The 20,555-nt window shown below is 42.5% G+C and overlaps 2 protein-coding genes across 2 annotated transcripts; one reads left to right on the top strand and one right to left on the bottom strand.

Moving 5' to 3' along the window:
• Positions 1 to 1,938: 1,938 nt before the first annotated feature.
• htr1aa (5-hydroxytryptamine (serotonin) receptor 1A a) lies at positions 1,939 to 4,119 on the bottom strand. Its single transcript, XM_024419498.2, has one exon. It carries the CDS (start codon positions 3,671 to 3,673, stop codon positions 2,393 to 2,395), a length of 1,281 nt encoding a protein of 426 aa, XP_024275266.1. The 5' UTR covers positions 3,674 to 4,119; the 3' UTR covers positions 1,939 to 2,392.
• A 1,875-nt stretch (positions 4,120 to 5,994) lies between these two features.
• On the top strand, positions 5,995 to 18,552 carry rnf180a (ring finger protein 180a). The gene is made up of 4 exons (XM_024419497.2): positions 5,995 to 7,515; positions 16,667 to 16,901; positions 17,924 to 18,049; positions 18,311 to 18,552. Exons 1-4 carry the CDS (start codon positions 6,349 to 6,351, stop codon positions 18,511 to 18,513), a joined length of 1,731 nt encoding a protein of 576 aa, XP_024275265.2. The 5' UTR covers positions 5,995 to 6,348; the 3' UTR covers positions 18,514 to 18,552.
• The last annotated feature ends 2,003 nt before the right edge of the window (positions 18,553 to 20,555 follow it).

Raw genomic sequence — 20,555 nt, 5'->3', positions numbered from 1 at the left:
TGCAGGTCTACAATTTAGCCCTGATGTCCTTACACAGCTCTCTGGTCTTGGCCTTTGTGGAGAGGTTGGAGGCTGTTTGATTGAGTGTGTGGACAGGTGTCTTTTATACAGGTAACGAGTTCAAACAGGTGCAGGTAATGAATGGAGAACAGGAAGGCTTCTTAAAGAAAAACTAACAGGTCTGTGAGAGCCGGAATTCTTACTGGTTGGTAGGTGATCAAATACTTTAAGCAAATTAATTGCTTAAAAATCATACAATGTAATTTTCTGGATTTTTGTTTTAGATTCCGTCTCTCACAGTTGAAGTGTACCTATGATAAAAATTACAGACCTCTACATGCTTTGTAAGTAGGAAACCTGCAAAATCGTAAGTGTATCAAATACGTGTTCTCCCCACTGTATATATATTTTTCTACACTATGAAGATGGATTAATACTGTGAAATTGTGAAAATTATGATAATGCCATTTTAGTGTAAGAGCTGTTTGAAAAGACTGGCTGAAATGTCAGCCTGTTTTGGTTTTGCCTGCCTGGTGATGTTACCAGGCGGTAAGTAAATAGACCAATAAGAAAGAGAGTTCCAGTTTCAATAGCAGCTAGTTTTCAGTTTTCCCTCCCTACTCAGTCCACTCCCAGACCGTCCTAGCTAAATTATCGCTTGAGACAGAAGCTTTGTTTCTTTTTGAAAATTTTTACTAAAAAACAATCACAGTGACATATTTGATTGTTACCCAGAAACAATTTGATATTGAGACAAAAACATCTGCATTGGACCTTTAAGTTACTTCACTGCCCTGAGGTCAGGTGTATATTTTCCTTATGGTTAATGTAAGGGGGAGAATAGACATGCTCCTCCAGTCTACCACCTCCACCCACATTATGACTACAGCTGCTAGCTTTATTGCTATGAGGATAGGCCAAACAGCTGTGTTGCCTGGGAGTTAGTGATGGTTCTGTAAAATAATGTGTAACCTATTCCACTGTTTGTCTTTTTCTGATGTATTAATTTTAGGTGCCATAGAGAGTTTGTGATTCGAACGCAATGCATTTCTGAGTAATTTTAGGATCTGTTACATATTTATATGAAGCGTTCTGATCTACATAATGCATTTACATGTATGGTTAGAATCAATGTACTGCATTATGTATGTGGTTAGAATCGCTATTGTAATGCAATTCAAGGTGCCTCAAGTTAATGTTACCTTTATAGCTAGCTCTGAACCCATTCCAATGGCACAAGACCCTGCCTGCCTCTGTAGTGTGTGTGTGTGTGTGTGTGTGTGTGTGTGTGTGTGTGTGTGTGTGTGTGTGTGTGTGTGTGTGTGTGTGTGTGTGTGTGTGTGTGTGTGTGTGTGTGTGTGTGTGTGTGTGTGTGTGTGTGTGTGTGTGTGTGTGTGTGTGTGTGTCGTGCGTGCGTACGTGCGACAGAAAGATCCCATCCTTTTAACCTTATCTGAACTGTAATGGCTGTTTCCGTTTTTGAAAATTGCACATCTCATTTTGCATTAGATGGAGTTGATGGAAGATGTAACTGTTGCAACTGTTTAGCTCGATACCCATTTACTTTGCAGATCAATGCAACACCCATACATAGGTTTCTCACCCAATAACATCAATATCTCACACCTCTGAAAAGAATTTCATATTCAGTCAACTATATTCTTAAATTTGTCTCATATATACTTATGCGTTAACTGTCCATGTTGGTATTAGAGCTAAGCTTCATTCAACATTGCCTAAAAAAATGCCTAATGCCTAATTGGCTGTCTGTGTGTAATTGGCCGTGCTTGAAATTAATCACCTGAATTCCAGAATAACAGATTATATTGAAATAATTGAATCTCAAATATGAATAGTCTTTCTTTGATTTATTTTTCAACTGTCATTGAAAGCTTCCCTCTATGTTTGTGCTTAAAGAGTGGACATTACACGCAGAAGTTGTAGTATTTCTATATTTTTTTATTGTAGGACGGAAACCTTCGTGTCTCGTGGATACATACCATACGAAACGTAACATATCATACTAAATATAGTGTCTCGGATTTACGTACAGAGTAATACGAAATGCTCTGAGACCAGGTCACGTGAATGGAATGCATGAATTCTGTGAATTGTATTTGAATAACACGTCTTACATGGGAATACAACGATGCCTTGCAGATATCTACAACATCGAATATGCTACACAGGAGCAGCGTACACAGCATAATAGGCCTACAAATATACTGCATGTCTCTCTCCACGTCTCACTGTATATGACCCATAGGCTATTCTGTTTCTAATTCACACCGTCGGCTAGAGACAGTCCCTGAAAATAACACCTTGCTTTTGTGCGTTTCATAAACTCCATCATTGGAATGAAGTAAACGTAAACACTTTACTGATGAACGGCTCACTGTCTATGGAATTTGCATTTTATAATTTTTTTGAAAGCACTTTGGATGTCTTTGTTAAAGTAGGCATAAATGATCGGGTTTAGGAGAGAGTTCGAATAGCCCAGCCAGTTGATGACGGCACCCAGCCACTCTGGCATGTAACAGCTATCCGCACAGAAAGGCAAGACCAGCGCCACGATGAAAAACGGTAGCCAGCAGAAAATAAAAGTCCCCATGATGATACCGAGCGTCTTTACCGTTTTCCGCTCCCTGGCCAGAGCTATTTTCCTCTTAGCCTCAGCGTTCTTTTCGTTCCTGTTCTCAACCTCTTGTGAGGACTGTGGAGTGTTGGGGAGAGGCAGGTGGTTCTTAGAATTGTTGGTAACTTCTATGATCTCCAACGACTCGCAGTTCTCCCCGTGGTTCACCGCGCCGTTTACGCACGAAGGCTTGGATGTAGGTTCCACACTGTGTTTCCAGTTCTTTCCCCCCGCCTCTACGTTGATCTTCTTGTGGAAAATAGCCGGCGACACGGCCAAGCACTTGTCCGACACTTTTGCCTTTTCCGATTTCTTCACAGTTTTCCAAACCTGGAACCTGGCTGCCTTGAATATCCGCCCGTAGAGGACCAGCATGAGGATAAGCGGGATGTAAAAAGCTCCGAACGTGGAGTAGATGGTGTAGCCCGGGTCCTGGCTGATGGTGCAGGCGTCCGGGTTCGCCCTGTCCTCGGCTTTCCTCCAGCCTAGCATGGGCGGGATGGAGATTGAGAACCCAATCAGCCAAGTCACGCTGATCAGCAGCACCGCTCGCCTGGGTGTCCGTTTGTTCACATAGTCTATGGGGTCTGTGATAGCCCAGTACCTGTCCAGGGCAATTGCGCACAGATGCAAAATGGACGACGTGCAGCACAACACGTCCAGAGAGATGAAAATATCACATATCTCCTGTCCCAGAGTCCATTTGTTCAGGACTTGGTAGAGGGCCGCCATGGGTAGTACCAGAACTGATACCATGAGGTCCGTGACGGCTAACGAGCCGATCAGATAGTTGGCCACGTTCTGGAGAGACCTCTCCAGCGCGATGGCCGCGACAACGCACGCGTTGCCGAATATGGAACAGAGGATGAGCGCGCCGAGCAGCAGAGAGGTGATCACCTGGTAACTCAGCTCCACCTCGGGAACACTTCTAGACCCCTTTTCTTTGTCATTGTCACCCCACTCTGGAATGACATCCACAACATCGGGAAAGGCTGTGGTCGTATTGTTATTTTCACTGCCGTTATTGATAAAATCCATAGTTCTTCAGGGTCCGAGACACACACGGCGCGCCCGGTAGGATAGGACAGGGGAGCCAAAGGGGGGAATCTGGAGGCTCGGTCAGTCCCTCGTGCTGCAGCCGGTGTGGGTACTAACGGGGTCCATCGGAGTTCCCGTGCCCGTTCCTTCATTCCGGCGACGCATGACGCAGATTGCTGTGTGTGTGTGTGAGTGTGTGTGTCTGCATGTGTGTGTTGACGGCCGGGGCGCTCACTGGTCCTTCAAATCATCTGCGCCTGGTGACGCCGTGAATTCATTTATACCAGCAGCGGTAGGTGTACGTCAGACTGCCATGAGGTCGCCGCGGAGTTTTGTTGTCCTGCTCTCCCTGGCAGTGTTTCGTCTCGGTGGTAGCAGACGACAGATAAAAAGCAGATCTTCTCCCCTGGTTTCCTTCCTCTTCTGTTTCATTTTCGACTTGTGTATCTTCTTTTTGAACCTTTTCTCATAGGCTTTCGATTCTTATCTACCTCTGTAGCCTCATCAAATTATGCAAGCAACTAAAGCCGTTTTCTGCATTACGAGTAACTATTTCTGCATTTATAAGTAACTTGGTTTTTGTCGATTGATTTTTTATTGTATTGAATCCAAACTGAAAATGCGTTTCATCTCATCGGACATTGGATAGAGGGGGAGTAATTCTCTTCAACAGATGACAACAAAAGAAAAATAAGACAGATTTATCTGGGAAAAAACATGAACATTCCACAATGTGATATATAATAATTGAAGTATAAATGGTATTTCATTCATAATATATGTCATTCTTAATAAGTGTGATTGAAAAAAAGTGGCCCATCCTCAAAATTAGTGGACTGCGTGGTGTTTCAAAGACCCATGGACAGCTCCATGCACGAGTCCAGAACATAAATCTGCTGCCATCTGCTGCAAGGAAGGAGAACTATCCCAGAGCTCAGTGTGGTTTCTAAAGCACTGTTGAGGAAAGAGTGAGAGAGAGAGAGAGAGAAAGAGAGAGAGAGAGAACTCGCTCACGCGCTTTTCTTAAAATCCCATGCTTTCTTTAGCCAAGGTCGTGTAACAAACCAACACCCACATATGAGTTTTCATGTTTCCAAACATACTCAATAGCCTATTAAACCAATGATAGACCTGGAATCGATTTGTTTTCAACAGTGTTATATTAGCCTGTTATATTACTTATGATTTCCATACCCGTGTTCTGCTTAAACATAAATACTGAAGTAAGATGAACATTTCACACCTTCTGAACACGCAAGCTTTTCTTTTGAATGATCTCTATCCTGTCATTTCTCTGTCGTGGTAGTCATCTTCACTGTCTGTTGCCGATGGGCTAAATGCCTACATGCTGCTCATAGATGGGATCGTATGAGTGTCAAGTGGTAAATCCCATAGAAACAAGTAATAATAGGCCTACATTTAATTATTATTGTGTAATTACCATTTCACCATGTCGTTAAGTAGGCCTACATAATGTCTATACCGTAAAATAAAGTCCTGCCCAACACGCGGACTTTGTGTACGTTACACTATGAACGATTCTGATTCTGTTTCCCACCAACGGACTAGTGGTGGCATGTGGTAGGCCCTCTACGCTGGTAGCCTTTGCATTTTACATCGTCGAGGATTTGCTGCACAGGAACTGGCTGGGCTATTCTCTCACAGATTGAATGGGCCTCTCACTCATTGCTTTTACATGTACTACAAACATATAACCATTTCAAATCACACCTTCTAATTTATGATTATAATACTGACAATTTTCATTTTCAGTTTCCCAAACAAACATCTTGACTGCCCACCACCCACTAACATCACCCACTTAAATACAATTTAAAGAAATGTTGTCTCTTAAATTAATAGATTATTCCCCCCTGAAAAGTTATAAGATCACCAGTTACTCATTGATTAAAGTATTTATGGTAATGCAACATGAACCATTACGATTAAAATAAACAAGTTAATGTACTCATCTATTTATTGTTTCTGCCTTGTTGAAATTCCACTGAAATGTACTTACACATATACACGCACGCGCACACACACACACACACACGCACACACACACACACGCACACACGCACGCACGCACACACACACACACACACACACGCACGCGCACACACACACACGCACACGCACACACACACACACACCCTGCTGATTAACCAGAAAGTGAAAGAGCTGACCAAGTTTGTTGAAAACAAAAACTCTGGTTATTTTGCCTTCTGTTTTTGTGTTCAATGGCTGCATTGTTGTGCTGTGTGGCTGCATGTTTTTCTATAGGCCCCGCAGGACAATTGGGAGACTGAATGCACCCATTTTGTGCTGGGGCTCACCAGGGGGGCTATAGCTTTGTCAACAGTGCAGTATGTCCCAGGGGGTCACCAGAGTAGGGCAGGTGGCCGCTCTGCTCTGCTCAAATCTGTGAACATCTGGGGGTCGAAGGTGTGCTCGAACGCTCCCCTGAGCCCTGAGAGAGCTATAGGGCCGGGCATCCAGAACCACCAACGACCAGACCAGGGAGAGGGACAGGGAGTAATATCAACTGGAGAGAGAGAGAGGTAGAGAGGACCAGAGAGACAGGTGGCCATCTGGAGTGATTGGATTAGAAGAGAGGGTAGTCTGGGTGGGCATATACCAGGTGTACTGGTGAGGGCTGAGAGAGCTGGGTCATGTGCTCGCGTGTGGGAGCCACTAGTCTTTATGGTGCTGCTGCTGGTGATGACGTGGGTGGTGGTGGTAGGAGAGAAGACAGTGATGGTGAGCTGGGGTGTGTGGCTGAAGCCCTGTGTCTAGAGGTCAGGCCTCGGTTAAGGTACGTAGATCCAGGTGGACCAGAGAGCGAGGCTCGCTCAGCCGGGGTGGAGCAGATAGCAAGGCCGACGCTACCTGGGAGAAAGGCACATCGAACGGCTCGTAGTGAGGACTACAGAGAGATGGACAGAGAGAGAGCAGGAGAGAGGAATAGAGGCTGTGATAGGGAGAGGGACAGAGAACAAGGAACTGCAGAAGATAGAAACAGAGAGAGAGAGAGGGACAGAGATAAAGAGAGTGCAGGTGAGAAAAATAGAGTCCATGAGAGGGACAGGGACAGAGAAAGAGACAGCCAGAGAAATAGAGAAAGAGAGACCAGAGACCAAGAGAGAGAGAGAGCTAGTGACTGGGATAGAAACAGGGACAGGGACAGAGAGGACCGGAGGGGCAGGACACAAAGCTTTCCAAACAGTAACTCTAACCCTCTTCAGACTAACACCATGGAGGCTCCAGAGGGTCAGGGGAGACTACAGAGAGGACTACCCTCACCTGGACAACCCCACGCCAGTTACCAACGATCTAGCACCACCCTCAGGTCTCCACGCCAAGCCTCCGGCTCCATCTCTCCCACCCTACTCCGCCCATCCATCCGAATCAGAACCTCCACTCTGTCACCAAGGAGACTGTCGCAAAGGATGGACATCACGGAAACGCGATGTGGCATGTACACGGTTAGAGAGCCAGGTGCATTCTGGGTAGAGCCAGGGATTGGGATTGGCCAATTGTCCCCGAGAAGAAGGACTCGGACACGCCTCTTCTCCCACAGCAGCTTAGAGCTGGAAGAGGAAGAGGACGAGGAAGAAGAGGGAGAAGAAGAGGAAGAGGAGGAGGGAGGAGAGGCAGGGGGTAGTGGTGTGATAGGGGTGGTGACTCAGACGCTGACTACGGCTGTGCCCTTGTCCCCTGCTCCAGCAGCGATGGATAGGAGGATGACTAAAAGAGAGAGGAACAGGGTGAAGAGTCTGAGGAAGAGGCAGAGGAGGAGAGAGAGATGGAGACAGAGCCAGCTGCTGGAGAATAGACAGGTGAGAGAGACCGCAATTGTTTTTTAACTAGCGTTGGCTAAAGTTAGTAGTGGCTGTTAAAATAGAACTGAACCATGTATTACAGTTTCTCCTGACCTATAGACTACTTTCAGGGTGAAGAACCATCTAACATTAAGTTGTAAAATACTGAACTTCCCCTTTAATACAAGACTATTGCTGCTCAACAATATACTCCCACTGGGCACGAACTGGTTATTACCAATGTTGTTTCAAAGTCATTTGTCAACTCATTATGACATGGAATCAAGGTGGCAAATACATTGGATTTGAAAAAAGGATTGACATGTTGTTTTGAGGGTACAATTTCAACCACAGGATTATGTCATCACAGTAACTCATTTTCAACATGGACACTCCTTGTATGAAATATGTTGAATCTCTACCTTTGAAACAATGTCAGATCTTCAACGTAATATCCACGGATAAGAAAACAAACTATAGTCTGGACAGCACCTCATACTGGAGAGTTGATCTAGCTTTGGTTTCTCATCCAGAGTATTAACATAGCCCAGCCCTGCACAGCTTTGCTATTTGTCACTGACTACTACCAATGTGCTATGATGAGAATGACTGTTGAGGAATGTCCACTTAAAATATTCACTGTTGCTATGGATGTCATTCCAAAGGGTAGGTTCAACAGAGCAAATTAAACGTAACCATACTTTATCAATCATATATCATCAATGATGTGATTTAGGCCTATATAGCATTTGAGAAGTAATTTAACCCAGGATTCAACTGTAAATAGACAATACATATAGGCCCAGGATTCAACTGTAAATAGACAATACATATAGGCCCAGGATCAACTGTAAATAGACCATACATATAGGCCCAGGGTTTCAACTGTAAATAGACAATACATATAGGCCCAGGATTCAACTGTAAATAGACAATACATATAGGCCTAGGGTTTCAACTGTAAATAGACAATACATATAGGCCCAGGATTCAACTGTAAATAGACAATACATATAGGCCCAGGATTCAACTGTAAATAGTCAATACATATAGGCCCAGGATCAACTGTAAATAGACCATACATATAGGCCCAGGGTTTCAACTGTAAATAGACAATACATATAGGCCCAGGATTCAACTGTAAATAGACAGTACATATAGGCCTAGGGTTTCAACTGTAAATAGACAATACATATAGGCCCAGGATTCAACTGTAAATAGACAATACATATAGGCCCAGGATTTCAACTGTAAATAGACAATACATATAGGCCCAGGATTTCAACTGTAAATAGACAATGCATATAGGTCCAGGATTTCAACTGTAAATAGACAATACATATAGGCCCAGGATTTCAACTGTAAATAGACAATGCATATAGGCCCAGGATTTCAACTGTAAATAGACAATACATATAGGCCCAGGGTTTCTACTGTAAATAGACAATACATATAGGCCCAGGATTTCAACTGTAAATAGACAATGCATATAGGCCAGGATTTCAACTGTAAATAGACAATGCATATAGGCCCAGGATGTCAACTGTAAATAGACAATACATATAGGCCCAGGGTTTCTACTGTAAATAGACAATACATATAGGCCCAGGATTTCAACTGTAAATAGACAATGCATATAGGCCAGGATTTCAACTGTAAATAGACAATGCATATAGGCCCAGGATTTCAACTGTAAATAGACAATACATATAGGCCCAGGATTTCAACTGTAAATAGACAATACATATAGGCCTAGGGTTTCTACTGTAAATAGACAATACATATAGGCCCAGGATTTCAACTGTAAATAGACAATGCATATAGGCCCTGGATTTCAACTGTAAATAGACAATACATATAGCCCCAGGATTTCAACTGTAAATAGACAATGCATATAGGCCCAGGATTTAAACTGTAAATAGACAATACATATAGGCCTAGGGTTTCTACTGTAAATAGACAATGCATATAGGCCCAGGATTTCAACTGTAAATAGACAATGCATATAGGCCCAGGATTTCAACTGTAAATAGACAATGCATATCGGCCTAGGGTTTCAAGCTTTGTTTGATTTCCAATGTAATCTACAAGTTAATAATACATGTGTTGGATTCACGTCTCCATCTCAACCAAAAACCAAAGTTAAAGAATATGATTCAATCAAGTCAAACTGTATTTAAAGTGCATTTGAAGTTGGATTTGACTTGATTTAGTGCTATTCTTTAACTTTGATTTGTTTTTGAAATGTAGATGTGAGTCCAAATATAAATTATTCATTTCTAGACAAACTGGAATTAAAGCACAGATGTCCAAGCAGAAGAATCTTCTCCTTCAAATGTTGATATTTGGTTGCGTTGGCAACCAAAGGCAATTCAATATCACATTTGCAATAAGGTAAATAGCCTATTAACTGGCAACAAGTTAACAAATGATTTGTTGCTTTCACGTCTCCATCTCAACCAAAAATAAAGGTTAAAGAAATAAAAGAATCAGACTAAACCAGCAGCTCAGCTCTAACAATCCAAGCAGTAGATACATCTCCATTAAATGTTGATATTTGGTTGCGTTGTCAACCAAATACAATTGAATATTACTTTTGTAAGACGGTAAATTGCTTAATGTTGAGGCTATCTTACAAACTAATGTAACAGTATTTATTCAACCTTAAAACGAGTAACACATCCATGGCCCCATTTTGAGGTTACTGTAACAACACATCGTCTTAATGTAATCATAGAAAGGGTGCATGTTCGGGCTCGCAGGTCTGTGGAAATCTTCACAATTGCTATAAGAATCTGCACAGAATCTCAAACGACGTCGATCCCTTGCACCATGCACTTTAATGCAATCCAGGTCATTTGGTTGCACTTTTAGACGGAGCACAGTGATAATGCATTACTTCGCTGTATAAACAAACAAAATAGCTAAGATTGTATTCCCATTTGAACTTTGCTGTGATTTGGAATGGTTGAAAGTGCAGTGTTTTACTGTAGGTGACAACTCAACCAACAATCAGACAGGATTTCCCATTGGAATTTGCTTGTGCTTTTAGATGGTTGAAAGCATAGTGATAATGCATTGGGAATTCAGCAAACTTTTTGAGAAGGTGAAAATAGGTTGGAATCTCAGTGATCAACGTATGTACCAAATATTTTCCAATTCTCCGTGTTGAAATGACGTGGTATGGACAGTCGGCTGTGTGTATCTTTTCCTTTGACTGACCACAGTTTGAAGCCATCACTTCTTGTTTCCTGATAAAGGACCAGCTGTATGGAACTGAAACTTTGGATTCATTTAACTACAAAGGCCATTAACGCTTCTCACACAAGCTTAAATTACTTTATTGATCCGGTTAACCTTTTACTGCAGTGGTCTAAATCAGATTCACACAGTGTTTCTTGGTAGTCTTCAACAAATCTACTCTGACACAAAAGCATACACCACACACAGATGGTTATGTGACAAAAAGAGAAGAAGACACCTATACCATGTCAGATATAGAGTTGAAATGTATTACATTTTGAGTTTGCATCCCAATATTACACTTTATATACATCACAGAAGACTGAAATATAGCAAAACTGTTTGACACAGAAACACCAGATTTTCGGTATTGTTTTTCGAAATAGTGTTTATTAATTGTGACGTCATGAAAAATATTAGTAACATTCCACCCATGAGGCCACTAGGTCATTTGACTGAAAGAAAGAGCTATGAACCCCATTAACAATTCAGGACATTGGGTTGTTGTAGACAAACCTTTAGCTCTACTACAACAGTCTGTCATTTACACAAATACCAAGCAGTGCGCTGTGTGCAGTGTGTGTGACGACTTGCCCGTGTGTGGTTTTGCACACTGTAGCATTTGCCTACTGGAGTATGTCATACAGTGGGGCAAAAAAGTATTTAGTCAGCCACCAATTGTGCATGTTCTCCCACTTAAAAAGATGAGAGAGGCCTGTAATTTTCATCATAGGTACACTTCAACTATGACAGACAAAATGAGAAGAAAAAAATCCAGAAAATCACATTGTAGGATTTTTAATGAATGTATTTGCAAATTATGGTGGAAAATAAGTATTTGGTCAAGAACAAAAGTTTATCTCAATACTTTGTTATATACCCTTTGTTGGCAATGACAGAGGTCAAACGTTTTCTGTAAGTCTTCACAAGGTTTTCACACACTGTTGCTGGTATTTTGGCCCATTCCTCCATGCAGATCTCCTCTCTCGCAGTGATGTTTTGGGGCTGTTTCTGGGCAACACGGACTTTCAACTCCCTCCAAAGATTTTCTATGGGGTTGAGATCTGGAGACTGGCTAGGCCACTCCAGGACCTTGAAATGCTTCTTACGAAGCCACTCCTTCGTTGCCCGGGCGGTGTGTTTGGGATCATTGTCATGTTGAAAGACCCAGCCATGTTTCATCTTCAATGTCCTTGCTGATGGAAGGAGGTTTTCCCTCAAAATCTCACGATACATGGCCCCATTCATTCTTTCCTTTACACGGATCAGTCGTCCTGGTCCCTTTGCAGAAAAACAGCCCCAAAGCATGATGTTTCCACCCCCATGTTTCACAGTAGGTATGGTGTTCTTTGGATGCAACTCAGCATTCTTTGTCCTCCAAACACGACGAAGTTATATTTTGGTTTCATCTGACCATATGACATTCTCCCAATCTTCTTCTGGATCATCCAAATGCTCTCTAGCAAACTTCAGACGGGCCTGGACATGTACTGGCGTAAACAAGGGGACACGTCTGGCACTGCAGGATTTGAGTCCCTGGCGGCGTAGTGTGTTACTGATGGTAAGCTTTGTTACTTTGGTCCCAGCTCTCTGCAGGTCATTCACTAGGTCCCCCCGTGTGGTTAAGGGATTTTTGCTCACCGTTCTTGTGATCATTTTGACCCCACGGGGTGAGATCTTGCGTGGAGCCCCAGATCGAGGGAGATTATCAGTGGTCTTGTATGTCTTCCATTTCCTAATAATTGCTCCCACAGTTGATTTCTTCAAACCAAGCTGCTTACCTATTGCAGATTCAGTCTTCCCAGCCTGGTGCAGGTCTACAATTTTGTTTCTGGTGTCCTTTGACAGCTCTTTGGTCTTGGCCATAGTGGAGCTTGGAGTGTGACTGTTTGAGGTTGTGGACAGGTGTCTTTTATACTGATAACAAGTTCAAACAGGTGCCATTAATACAGGTAACGAGTGGAGGACAGAGGAGGCTCTTAAAGAAGAAGTTACAGGTCTGTGAGAGCCAGAAATCTTGCTTGTTTGTAGGTGACCAAATACTTATTTTCCACCATAATTTGCAAATAAATTCATTAAAAATCCTACAATGTGATTTTCTGGATTTTTTTTTCTCATTTTGTCTGTCATAGTTGAAGTGTACCTATGATGAAAATTACAGGCCTCTCTCATCTTTTTAAGTGAGAGAACTTGCACTAAATACTTTTTTGCCCCACTGTATGTAAATGGTTCAGCTCTGTAGCAGACAGCCAATGTGTCTCAATAGACGAGGTTCCGGTTTTGTTTCTTTAGCCAACATGTCCCTGTGCCAAACAAGTCACAGCAAGGACGGAGCTTTGTTGTATGTAGACAAAGCGGGTGGTGTAGGTACATGAAGTTCATTTTACCCAAAGTGTATGAGGCATTTATTGAGAAAAACAAGGCAACCCCTTACTATGCTGTGGAACAAAGTTAATTGTTCCCTCACCTCTCCCGCCCTCTCTCTCTCTCTGCATTACATGTTGAGTAACTGTGTTGGCTGATTACTGACTCTCGAGAGGCCCATCAATGTCAGTGTATGTGTGTGTGTGCCTGCGTGCATGTGTGGGCATCACAGGAAGTTGGTGGCACCTTAATTGTGTGTGTGTGGGGGGGGTGGGGTGGTATCAAACACATGGTTTCAATGTGTTTCATGCCATTCCATTTGCGCCGTTCCAGACATTATTATGAGCCGTCCTCCCCTCAGGAGGCTCCACTGTGCATGTACGTGTGCATGTGGCCTGTGCGTGTGCGCGCCCATGTATGTGAGTGTGGGTGTCCCGCTGACTCTAAACAAGCCCCATCAGCGGCCAGCTTGACTCAATAGCCATTGTCTGTGCAGTTGAAGTGGGGTTATATCTGAATTGGCTGCATGATGACGCTTGGGCAGAGAGCCCTTCAAAATCACCCAAACAAAAGAACAGATTCCAGTTGGATTGGCCGGTGCAGATCCACAGTCACGTTGCTGGACTGGAATGATTGTGACTGGCTGTTGTTTTGTTTCTGACATCATTCTCTGTGGCCATGATGGCAATTAGCATATGTAGAAGCTGCCATGCACATTACACATACAATGTTCGCCTAGCTGATATAATTGTGACCATATGATTATGAGATTGGTTTTGTGCATTGTTATGAGTAACTTGCTATGGATGGAGTTATGGAGTTGGCTAGATGACTACATTACTTGAAGATGCCAGTTTGAATGCTGTGAGTGGAAATTAAACTTTTGTACTGAGTTGGACATTACTCCTAGGCAAAATATATACTGGGATAAAACAAAGGCCTGTATACACTGTGGGTCCACAGGGTCAGAATTTATGAACACTGAATTAAAAACACACCGTAGTTGTGGCTACTATCATTATACACTATATATACAAAAGTATGTGGACACCTCTTCAGTGGATTCGACTATTTCAGCAGCACCCGTTGCCACCTTTCCAACAAGTCAGTTCGTCAAATTTCTACCCTGCTAGAGCTGCCCCGGTCAGCTGTCAGTGCTGTTATTGTCAAGTGGAAATGGCTAGGAGCAACAACGGCTCAGCCACGAAGTGGTAGGCCACACAAGTTTACAGAACGGGACCGCCAAGTGCTGAAGCACGTAGTGCGTAAAAATAGTCTGTCCTTGGTTGCAACACTCACCACCATGTTCCAAACTGCCTCTGGAAGCCACGTCAGCACAATAACTGTTAGTCGGGAGCTTCATGAAATCGGTTTCCATGGCCGAGCAGCCGCACACAAGCCTAAGATCACCATGCGCATTGCCAAGCGTCAGCTTGGTGGTGTAAAGCTCGCCGCCATTGGACTCTGGAGCAGTGGAAACGCAAATCACACTTCACCATCTGGCAGTCCGACAGACGATTCTGGGTTTGGCGGAAGCCAGAACACTACCTGCCCGAATGCATAGTGCCAAGCAAAAATGTTTGGTGGAGGAGGAATAATGGCCTGGGGCTGTTGTTCATGGTTCAGGCTAAGACCCTTCGTTCCAGTGGAGGGAAATCTTAATGCTACAGCATACTATGACATCCTAGGTGATTCTGTGCTTCCAACTTTGTGGCAACAGTTTGGGGAAGTCCCTTTCCTGTTTCAGCATGACAATGGTCCCGTGCACAATACATTTTTTATTTTACCTTTATTTAACTAGGCAAGTCAGTTAAGAACAAATTCTTATTTACAATGACGGCCTACTCCGGCCAAACCCGGATGACGGGGGGCCAATTGTGCGCTGCCCTGAATTCAAACTAGGGACTGTAGTGACGCCTCTTGCACTGAGATGCAGTGCCTTAGACCAGCATGCATACAGAAATGGTTTGTCTAGATCGGTGTGGAAAAACTTGACTGGTCTGCACAGAGCCCTGACCTCATCCCCATCGAATACCTTTCGGATGAATTGGAATGCCGACTGCGAGCCAGGCCTAATCTTCCAACATGAGATGTTCGACAAGCAGTTGTCCACATACTCTTGGTCATTTGGCATATCACAGGTACTCAAAAGGCAACCAATTTCATGGAACGACCCAGTACACATGAAGTAATTTTGATAGTTATCTTGTATGTGTTATGCTGTGTTCTGTGACAAGATTAATCTTGTACACTGCCGGTTAAGCATTGTATGTCTATGTGTTATCATTCTAGCTGTGTCTTTGGAAATGCTGGCTGTACTGTATTCTTTTGATCAGCTCTGGGAGAGCTACTTTCCACCCTGTGTGTGTGTGTGTGTGTGTGTGTTTTGCTTTGAACTTTTCAATTTTCTCTTGAAAGGTGTAATAGTAGAATACACAAGGTGTAGTCATTCATTTTCCTCTAGTTATGTCAGTCATTGCACACCTTAGAGAGCTATTTATAACTTGTCAGAAATGTCCAGATCAACTCAACTTGCCCATTTTAGCTTGTTTTTTCAAATGTAGAATTTAGCTAAATAAGCTTTTAACCTGCAACATTTTCTCTCCGCCAACAAGAGAGGTGTGAACAGTTTTTGTCATGAACAGCGCTTTTAGACGTGTAGACGTGGTAATAGACCTGGTGTGGTGTGAGCGCGCGGGATGTTCCACAATGCGGGGGCCTGAGTGAAAAGGTTTGAAACCCCTGCCCTAGAGTGTCTGAAGAACTGGGCTGTCTGCTTCTTATTTTCTTCCAAATATGTAACATCTCAGCTGCACCACTGTAGCCATTCCCCCCAGCAAAATAGTTGTCTCTACTGCCCCAGTTCAAACCTAAATTAGGTGCCAGGCCTATAAATGGCTCAGTGGGGTGTCAGACTTTTCCCAGATTTAGAGTACCTGCTAATGCAAAACCATCTCCAAGTTAATAATGGCACTCGCTTATTGGACTCAGACTGCCTTCGCTTTTAATAACTGGAGCAAAGCAGCTCTCTATAAAAGCTTTGATTCATCACTATTCTACTGTATACTGTACACTGTGATGTGCAGTAGGGGCAAAATTCTTGACTAACTGACATTTGTCAGAATAATATATTGGAAGATTATGTAGGCCTAGCATCATTGCAAACAGTGGCTTACGTCACCTAATTTAAACATTTTATTTCATATCTACCAAACCCTCAACTCACCCCCCTTCATCAGGCCTGCACCGGTACACCTGCCCACACATCAAATATAGATTAATGGAATAGAATATCGGGGGAATAAAACGCATTATGGAATGGAATCTCAGGGGGAAAAGAACACATTCTCACAAATGGCTACTGCCAGCCTCATCTGAGATTCATAAAGAGTTCAAATGTTATGTGGGTTATATTACAACCTTGAATGGGTTGAATGGGTTGTGTCATTGTGCCATTTTCTGTCCTAGAGTTCCACAGGAAACCCAACTGATCCGTCTGTTTTTGTCCTGTTCTTTTGAAATAAACTAAGCAACTCCGCCGGCGTGTTCTGTGTCTCTGCAGAGTTCGACTGGGAACCCATCGAGCAGCAGTGAGGAGGATGATGATGTGAGTGCCGGGGACAGAGAGGGCTTCATCTGTGCTGTGTGTCTGGATGTTTACTTCAGCCCCTACATGTGCCACCCCTGTAACCACATCTTCTGTGAGCCCTGCCTCCGTACCCTGGCTAAGAACAGCCCAACCAACACCCCTTGCCCACTCTGCAGGACCACCATCACTCACGTCTTCTTCCAGACGGGTGAGCACAGTATCCAAGTCATTTTCTCCTGGTCTCTCTCGTGACCACTGCTCTATACTGCAGTAGGAAGAGCCGTGCTGGAACCATCTAGCCTGGGTACCAGTCTGTTTAGCCATACGACAGGGAGGACAAGGAGTGGAGGAGCTAAACAGACTGGTACCCAGGCTAGGAACCACCCAGTACTTCCACGTATCAAATGGTCACAAAGGGACACAGATAAGGAAAGGAGATCATTGTAGAGAATTGGAACATACTACTTTACTTGAGCACACGCCACAGTTGTCGTCGTCCACAAAATGGAATGACTTGTTGTCATGAAATTCAAATGTGAACTGCATTTATGACGATTCATGTTGTACAGATCATGAACCGATCAAGGCAAACGTACTTATCTGGACATGGTGCATTACTAAGGCGTTACTATCTGTGTTTTTGATCCTGTAGTTCCTCTAGGGAATGTTACACACCTTGGGCTCAGCACTGGCCAGAAAATACAACAGAATCAGCCTTCTATTTCAACACATGAATACGATGGAGGGCTATAAACTGAATGAGGACAGGTTTCAAAATGGGTCAAACCTGCCACAGCAAAGCTTATGTAGCCGAGCTACGTTCACATGGGTCACAAGTACAAACTATTAACTCGTGGCACACTAATTGCAGATAGATTGCGCAAGGTGATTGAATGCAGTTGATTTTTGCGCTAAGGGTAACTAGTGAGAACCTCATACCCATTAAGGGTGCTTGGGGATGATTGGACAGCGTGGTTTTGAAATGGGATTATTCTGCTGATTATCCAAGCCAAGGTCAAACTTGGTCAAACACTTCTTTTATCTCCAAAAATGAGGATTCCTGTATGGGTCACATATGAATACAAAGCATTTAACTATTAGAAAATATTTTAAAATATCGACCAGAATCTACCCAAATAGTTAGAGATAAACAGTGATGGTGGTTGATACTAAGAGAATAAGATAGTAAACCAATGAAGGGCCTTTTATTGTTCTTTGTCTGTGTTGTAGAGTTAAACCACACAGCACGGACGTTCTTCCCAAAGGAATACTTTTCCCGGAAACAGACTTTCCAGAAGGCAAGCTGTGCAAAATGGCCGCTCCCAAGCTGCAGGAAACTTTTCCGTATTTTTGGAGGTGAGGGTTATTGACTCTACTGTATAGACTTGATTAAGCAAGGTTATTGGTTATATATTTTTTTGCAGTCGGAAATTAAACTTGGTGTAGAGATAAGTTGACCAAATGGTAATGTATTTATTTGTTTTTTAATCATTATTTTATGATTACAGAATTATTATTTATTACTTACTGCACACGTTCTATTCCAAGATTAATGTAGATGCAGAAGGAAAGTTGGTATAACCCGATTTCCCCCCTGTCATTCCAACCCTTCTCCAGGTTTCCAGAGGCAAGCTAGTCCAATAGCCAGGCGTCAGTTTCCCCACGGGGGGTACCGTCTAGACGCCATGGACTTTGAGGACAATTCTCGCGGCTGGCGCTTTGACATTGACATGGTCATTATCTATATCTATTCTGTCAACTGGGTCATCGGCTTCATCATCTTCTGCTTTCTCTGCTACTTCTTTTTCCCTTCTTTCTAAAGTCAGATGGATGGATGGATGGATGGATGGATGGATGGATGGATGGATGGATGGATGGATGGATGGATGGATGGGTGGGTGGGTGGGTGGGTGGGTGGGTGGGTGGGTGGGTGGGTGGGTGGGTGGGTGGGTGGATGGGTGGGTGGGTAGGTGGGTGGGTGGATGGATGGATGGATGGAGGAGAGGAGAGGAGGAGGCAGAGTAAGCTACAGGCAAATTGGAGATATGCTTGGTAGAATACAACCAACAGTGTTCCAGTTGAACCCTACTGAATTGAGGAAACAGGGTACCATATGGGAGGCATTGGAGAAGTACATGATCTCTAAACAGTCAACCTATAATATCACTAAGGCACTGTTTCAAGTCTAATGGAAACACAAAAACACAAAAAGGTACCTGGATTGATTCTAAGTCTTCAGTATGTTTGGAAATTTTGTGACCTTGGGACCTATCTGACATTTTGGTTAAAAAAAATGTTATTCACGTAGGGTTGCTCTTTAGGTGGTCCTTTACATTTGAGGTATGTCTGATAAAAAAACATTTTAAAGTTAATTTACTTTGAAAGAAATGAAAAATCTGAAAGTTCTGTCTGTGCAAACACCTTTTAACTTGGTACTATAAGGTTATATCTGCAATCCAGTCACACAATGCTGGGTTGTCAATCAAAAATAATTATATTTAAGATGATGTACTTATCGAGTCATGAAAGAGGAAGAAATCACAAAACAGTTCTGAGATCTGGGACTTGAGAAATACTAATGATCTCAAAACAATGCATTTTGTAGATAGACCCTTATGGTCCCAAGTCCTTGATTATTCATATAATATGTTCTGGTCCTCTTTTTAAATTACTTAGATTTTGTTTTAATTTGGGTTTTTTTTTCAGAAGAATGGCCATAACATAAGCTCTTCATGGCAAAAAAATAAATAAATACAGGTGCCTGCATTCTTAAGGCCCTTAGGAGAGGCATTGCTGTTTTTGTCTTGTTCTATATCAACACAAAAGTCTCAATGGAAGGAGTATTTCACAAAAATCACCACATTTTATTGATAACTAAACATTTTTTTCATGACTTTGGGTGTCAGAGACCAGAAAACTATATCAGTTTACTCATCCAGAGCTAAACTTAACAATGTTGCTGGTTATCCATAGGATATAGTGTATTTGTCATTTTAGGGAACAATCTCTTTAACAAATGTGTGATAAACATGAATTTATATTTTTTATGATAGCATTAGAAAGATGGAAGGGTATTGTCTTTACTTAATCCTTAAATGTCTGTACTTTTCTATTGAAACTTCAATCATTTTAGTATTCTGTGCCATATAGAATCTTATGGCTGAACCCAGCTTGACATTTCAGAGCCATATGGTTCTATCTGCAATTGCAACCCCCTACATTTTTTTATTGTATTTTCATTTTTTACAAATGTCTTAGGATTTTGATAGTCTGCACTTTACATACCTTTACAGTGGGGACCTTAATGGGTTTTGAAAGAAGAATTCACTACAAAATATTGCTGAGATCTTGGATGTGATATCTCAGAACGATGCTTTGCGCAGATACGTAGAACCTTAGTCCAAATGTCCCAAGCAAGATCTTATAGCAATTTGTAAGCCACCTTCACTCCTGCCAGAAGTATAACTCTTCTCAAGCATTTCGAATGGTTTATTTGACTGATATACACAGAAAACAGTTACATACAGGTAATATTATTTTATTTGAATTTCATTTTTCGGCCTTTCCTCTACTGCTCATTTAAAGAATATGGGTTTCTCAGCAATGCGTTTGAAGTGAATTGCGGATCCAATTCATTTTCTTCGGCTCTAAGTGCCTCTCATGGTCATTGTGTAATTTCTGTTTCATTCTGGCATCAGAGCACTCCTTGTGTGTGTCGTCTTTGCAATTCCAAGTATTCACAATAACATTTCTTGAAATCAGCAGTTGTGCTATTAGAGTATTGGGTAACACGAGTATTGTACAATTGATTTGTACAATTCCTTACAGTAAACAGGAAATGACTGGATGTTTTCCTTTGTAA

This window comes from Oncorhynchus tshawytscha, linkage group LG04 (assembly GCF_018296145.1).
Source record: "Oncorhynchus tshawytscha isolate Ot180627B linkage group LG04, Otsh_v2.0, whole genome shotgun sequence".
In the NCBI taxonomy this organism is placed as follows: domain Eukaryota; kingdom Metazoa; phylum Chordata; class Actinopteri; order Salmoniformes; family Salmonidae; genus Oncorhynchus; species Oncorhynchus tshawytscha.
This window is presented reverse-complemented; position numbering and strand designations above follow the sequence as displayed.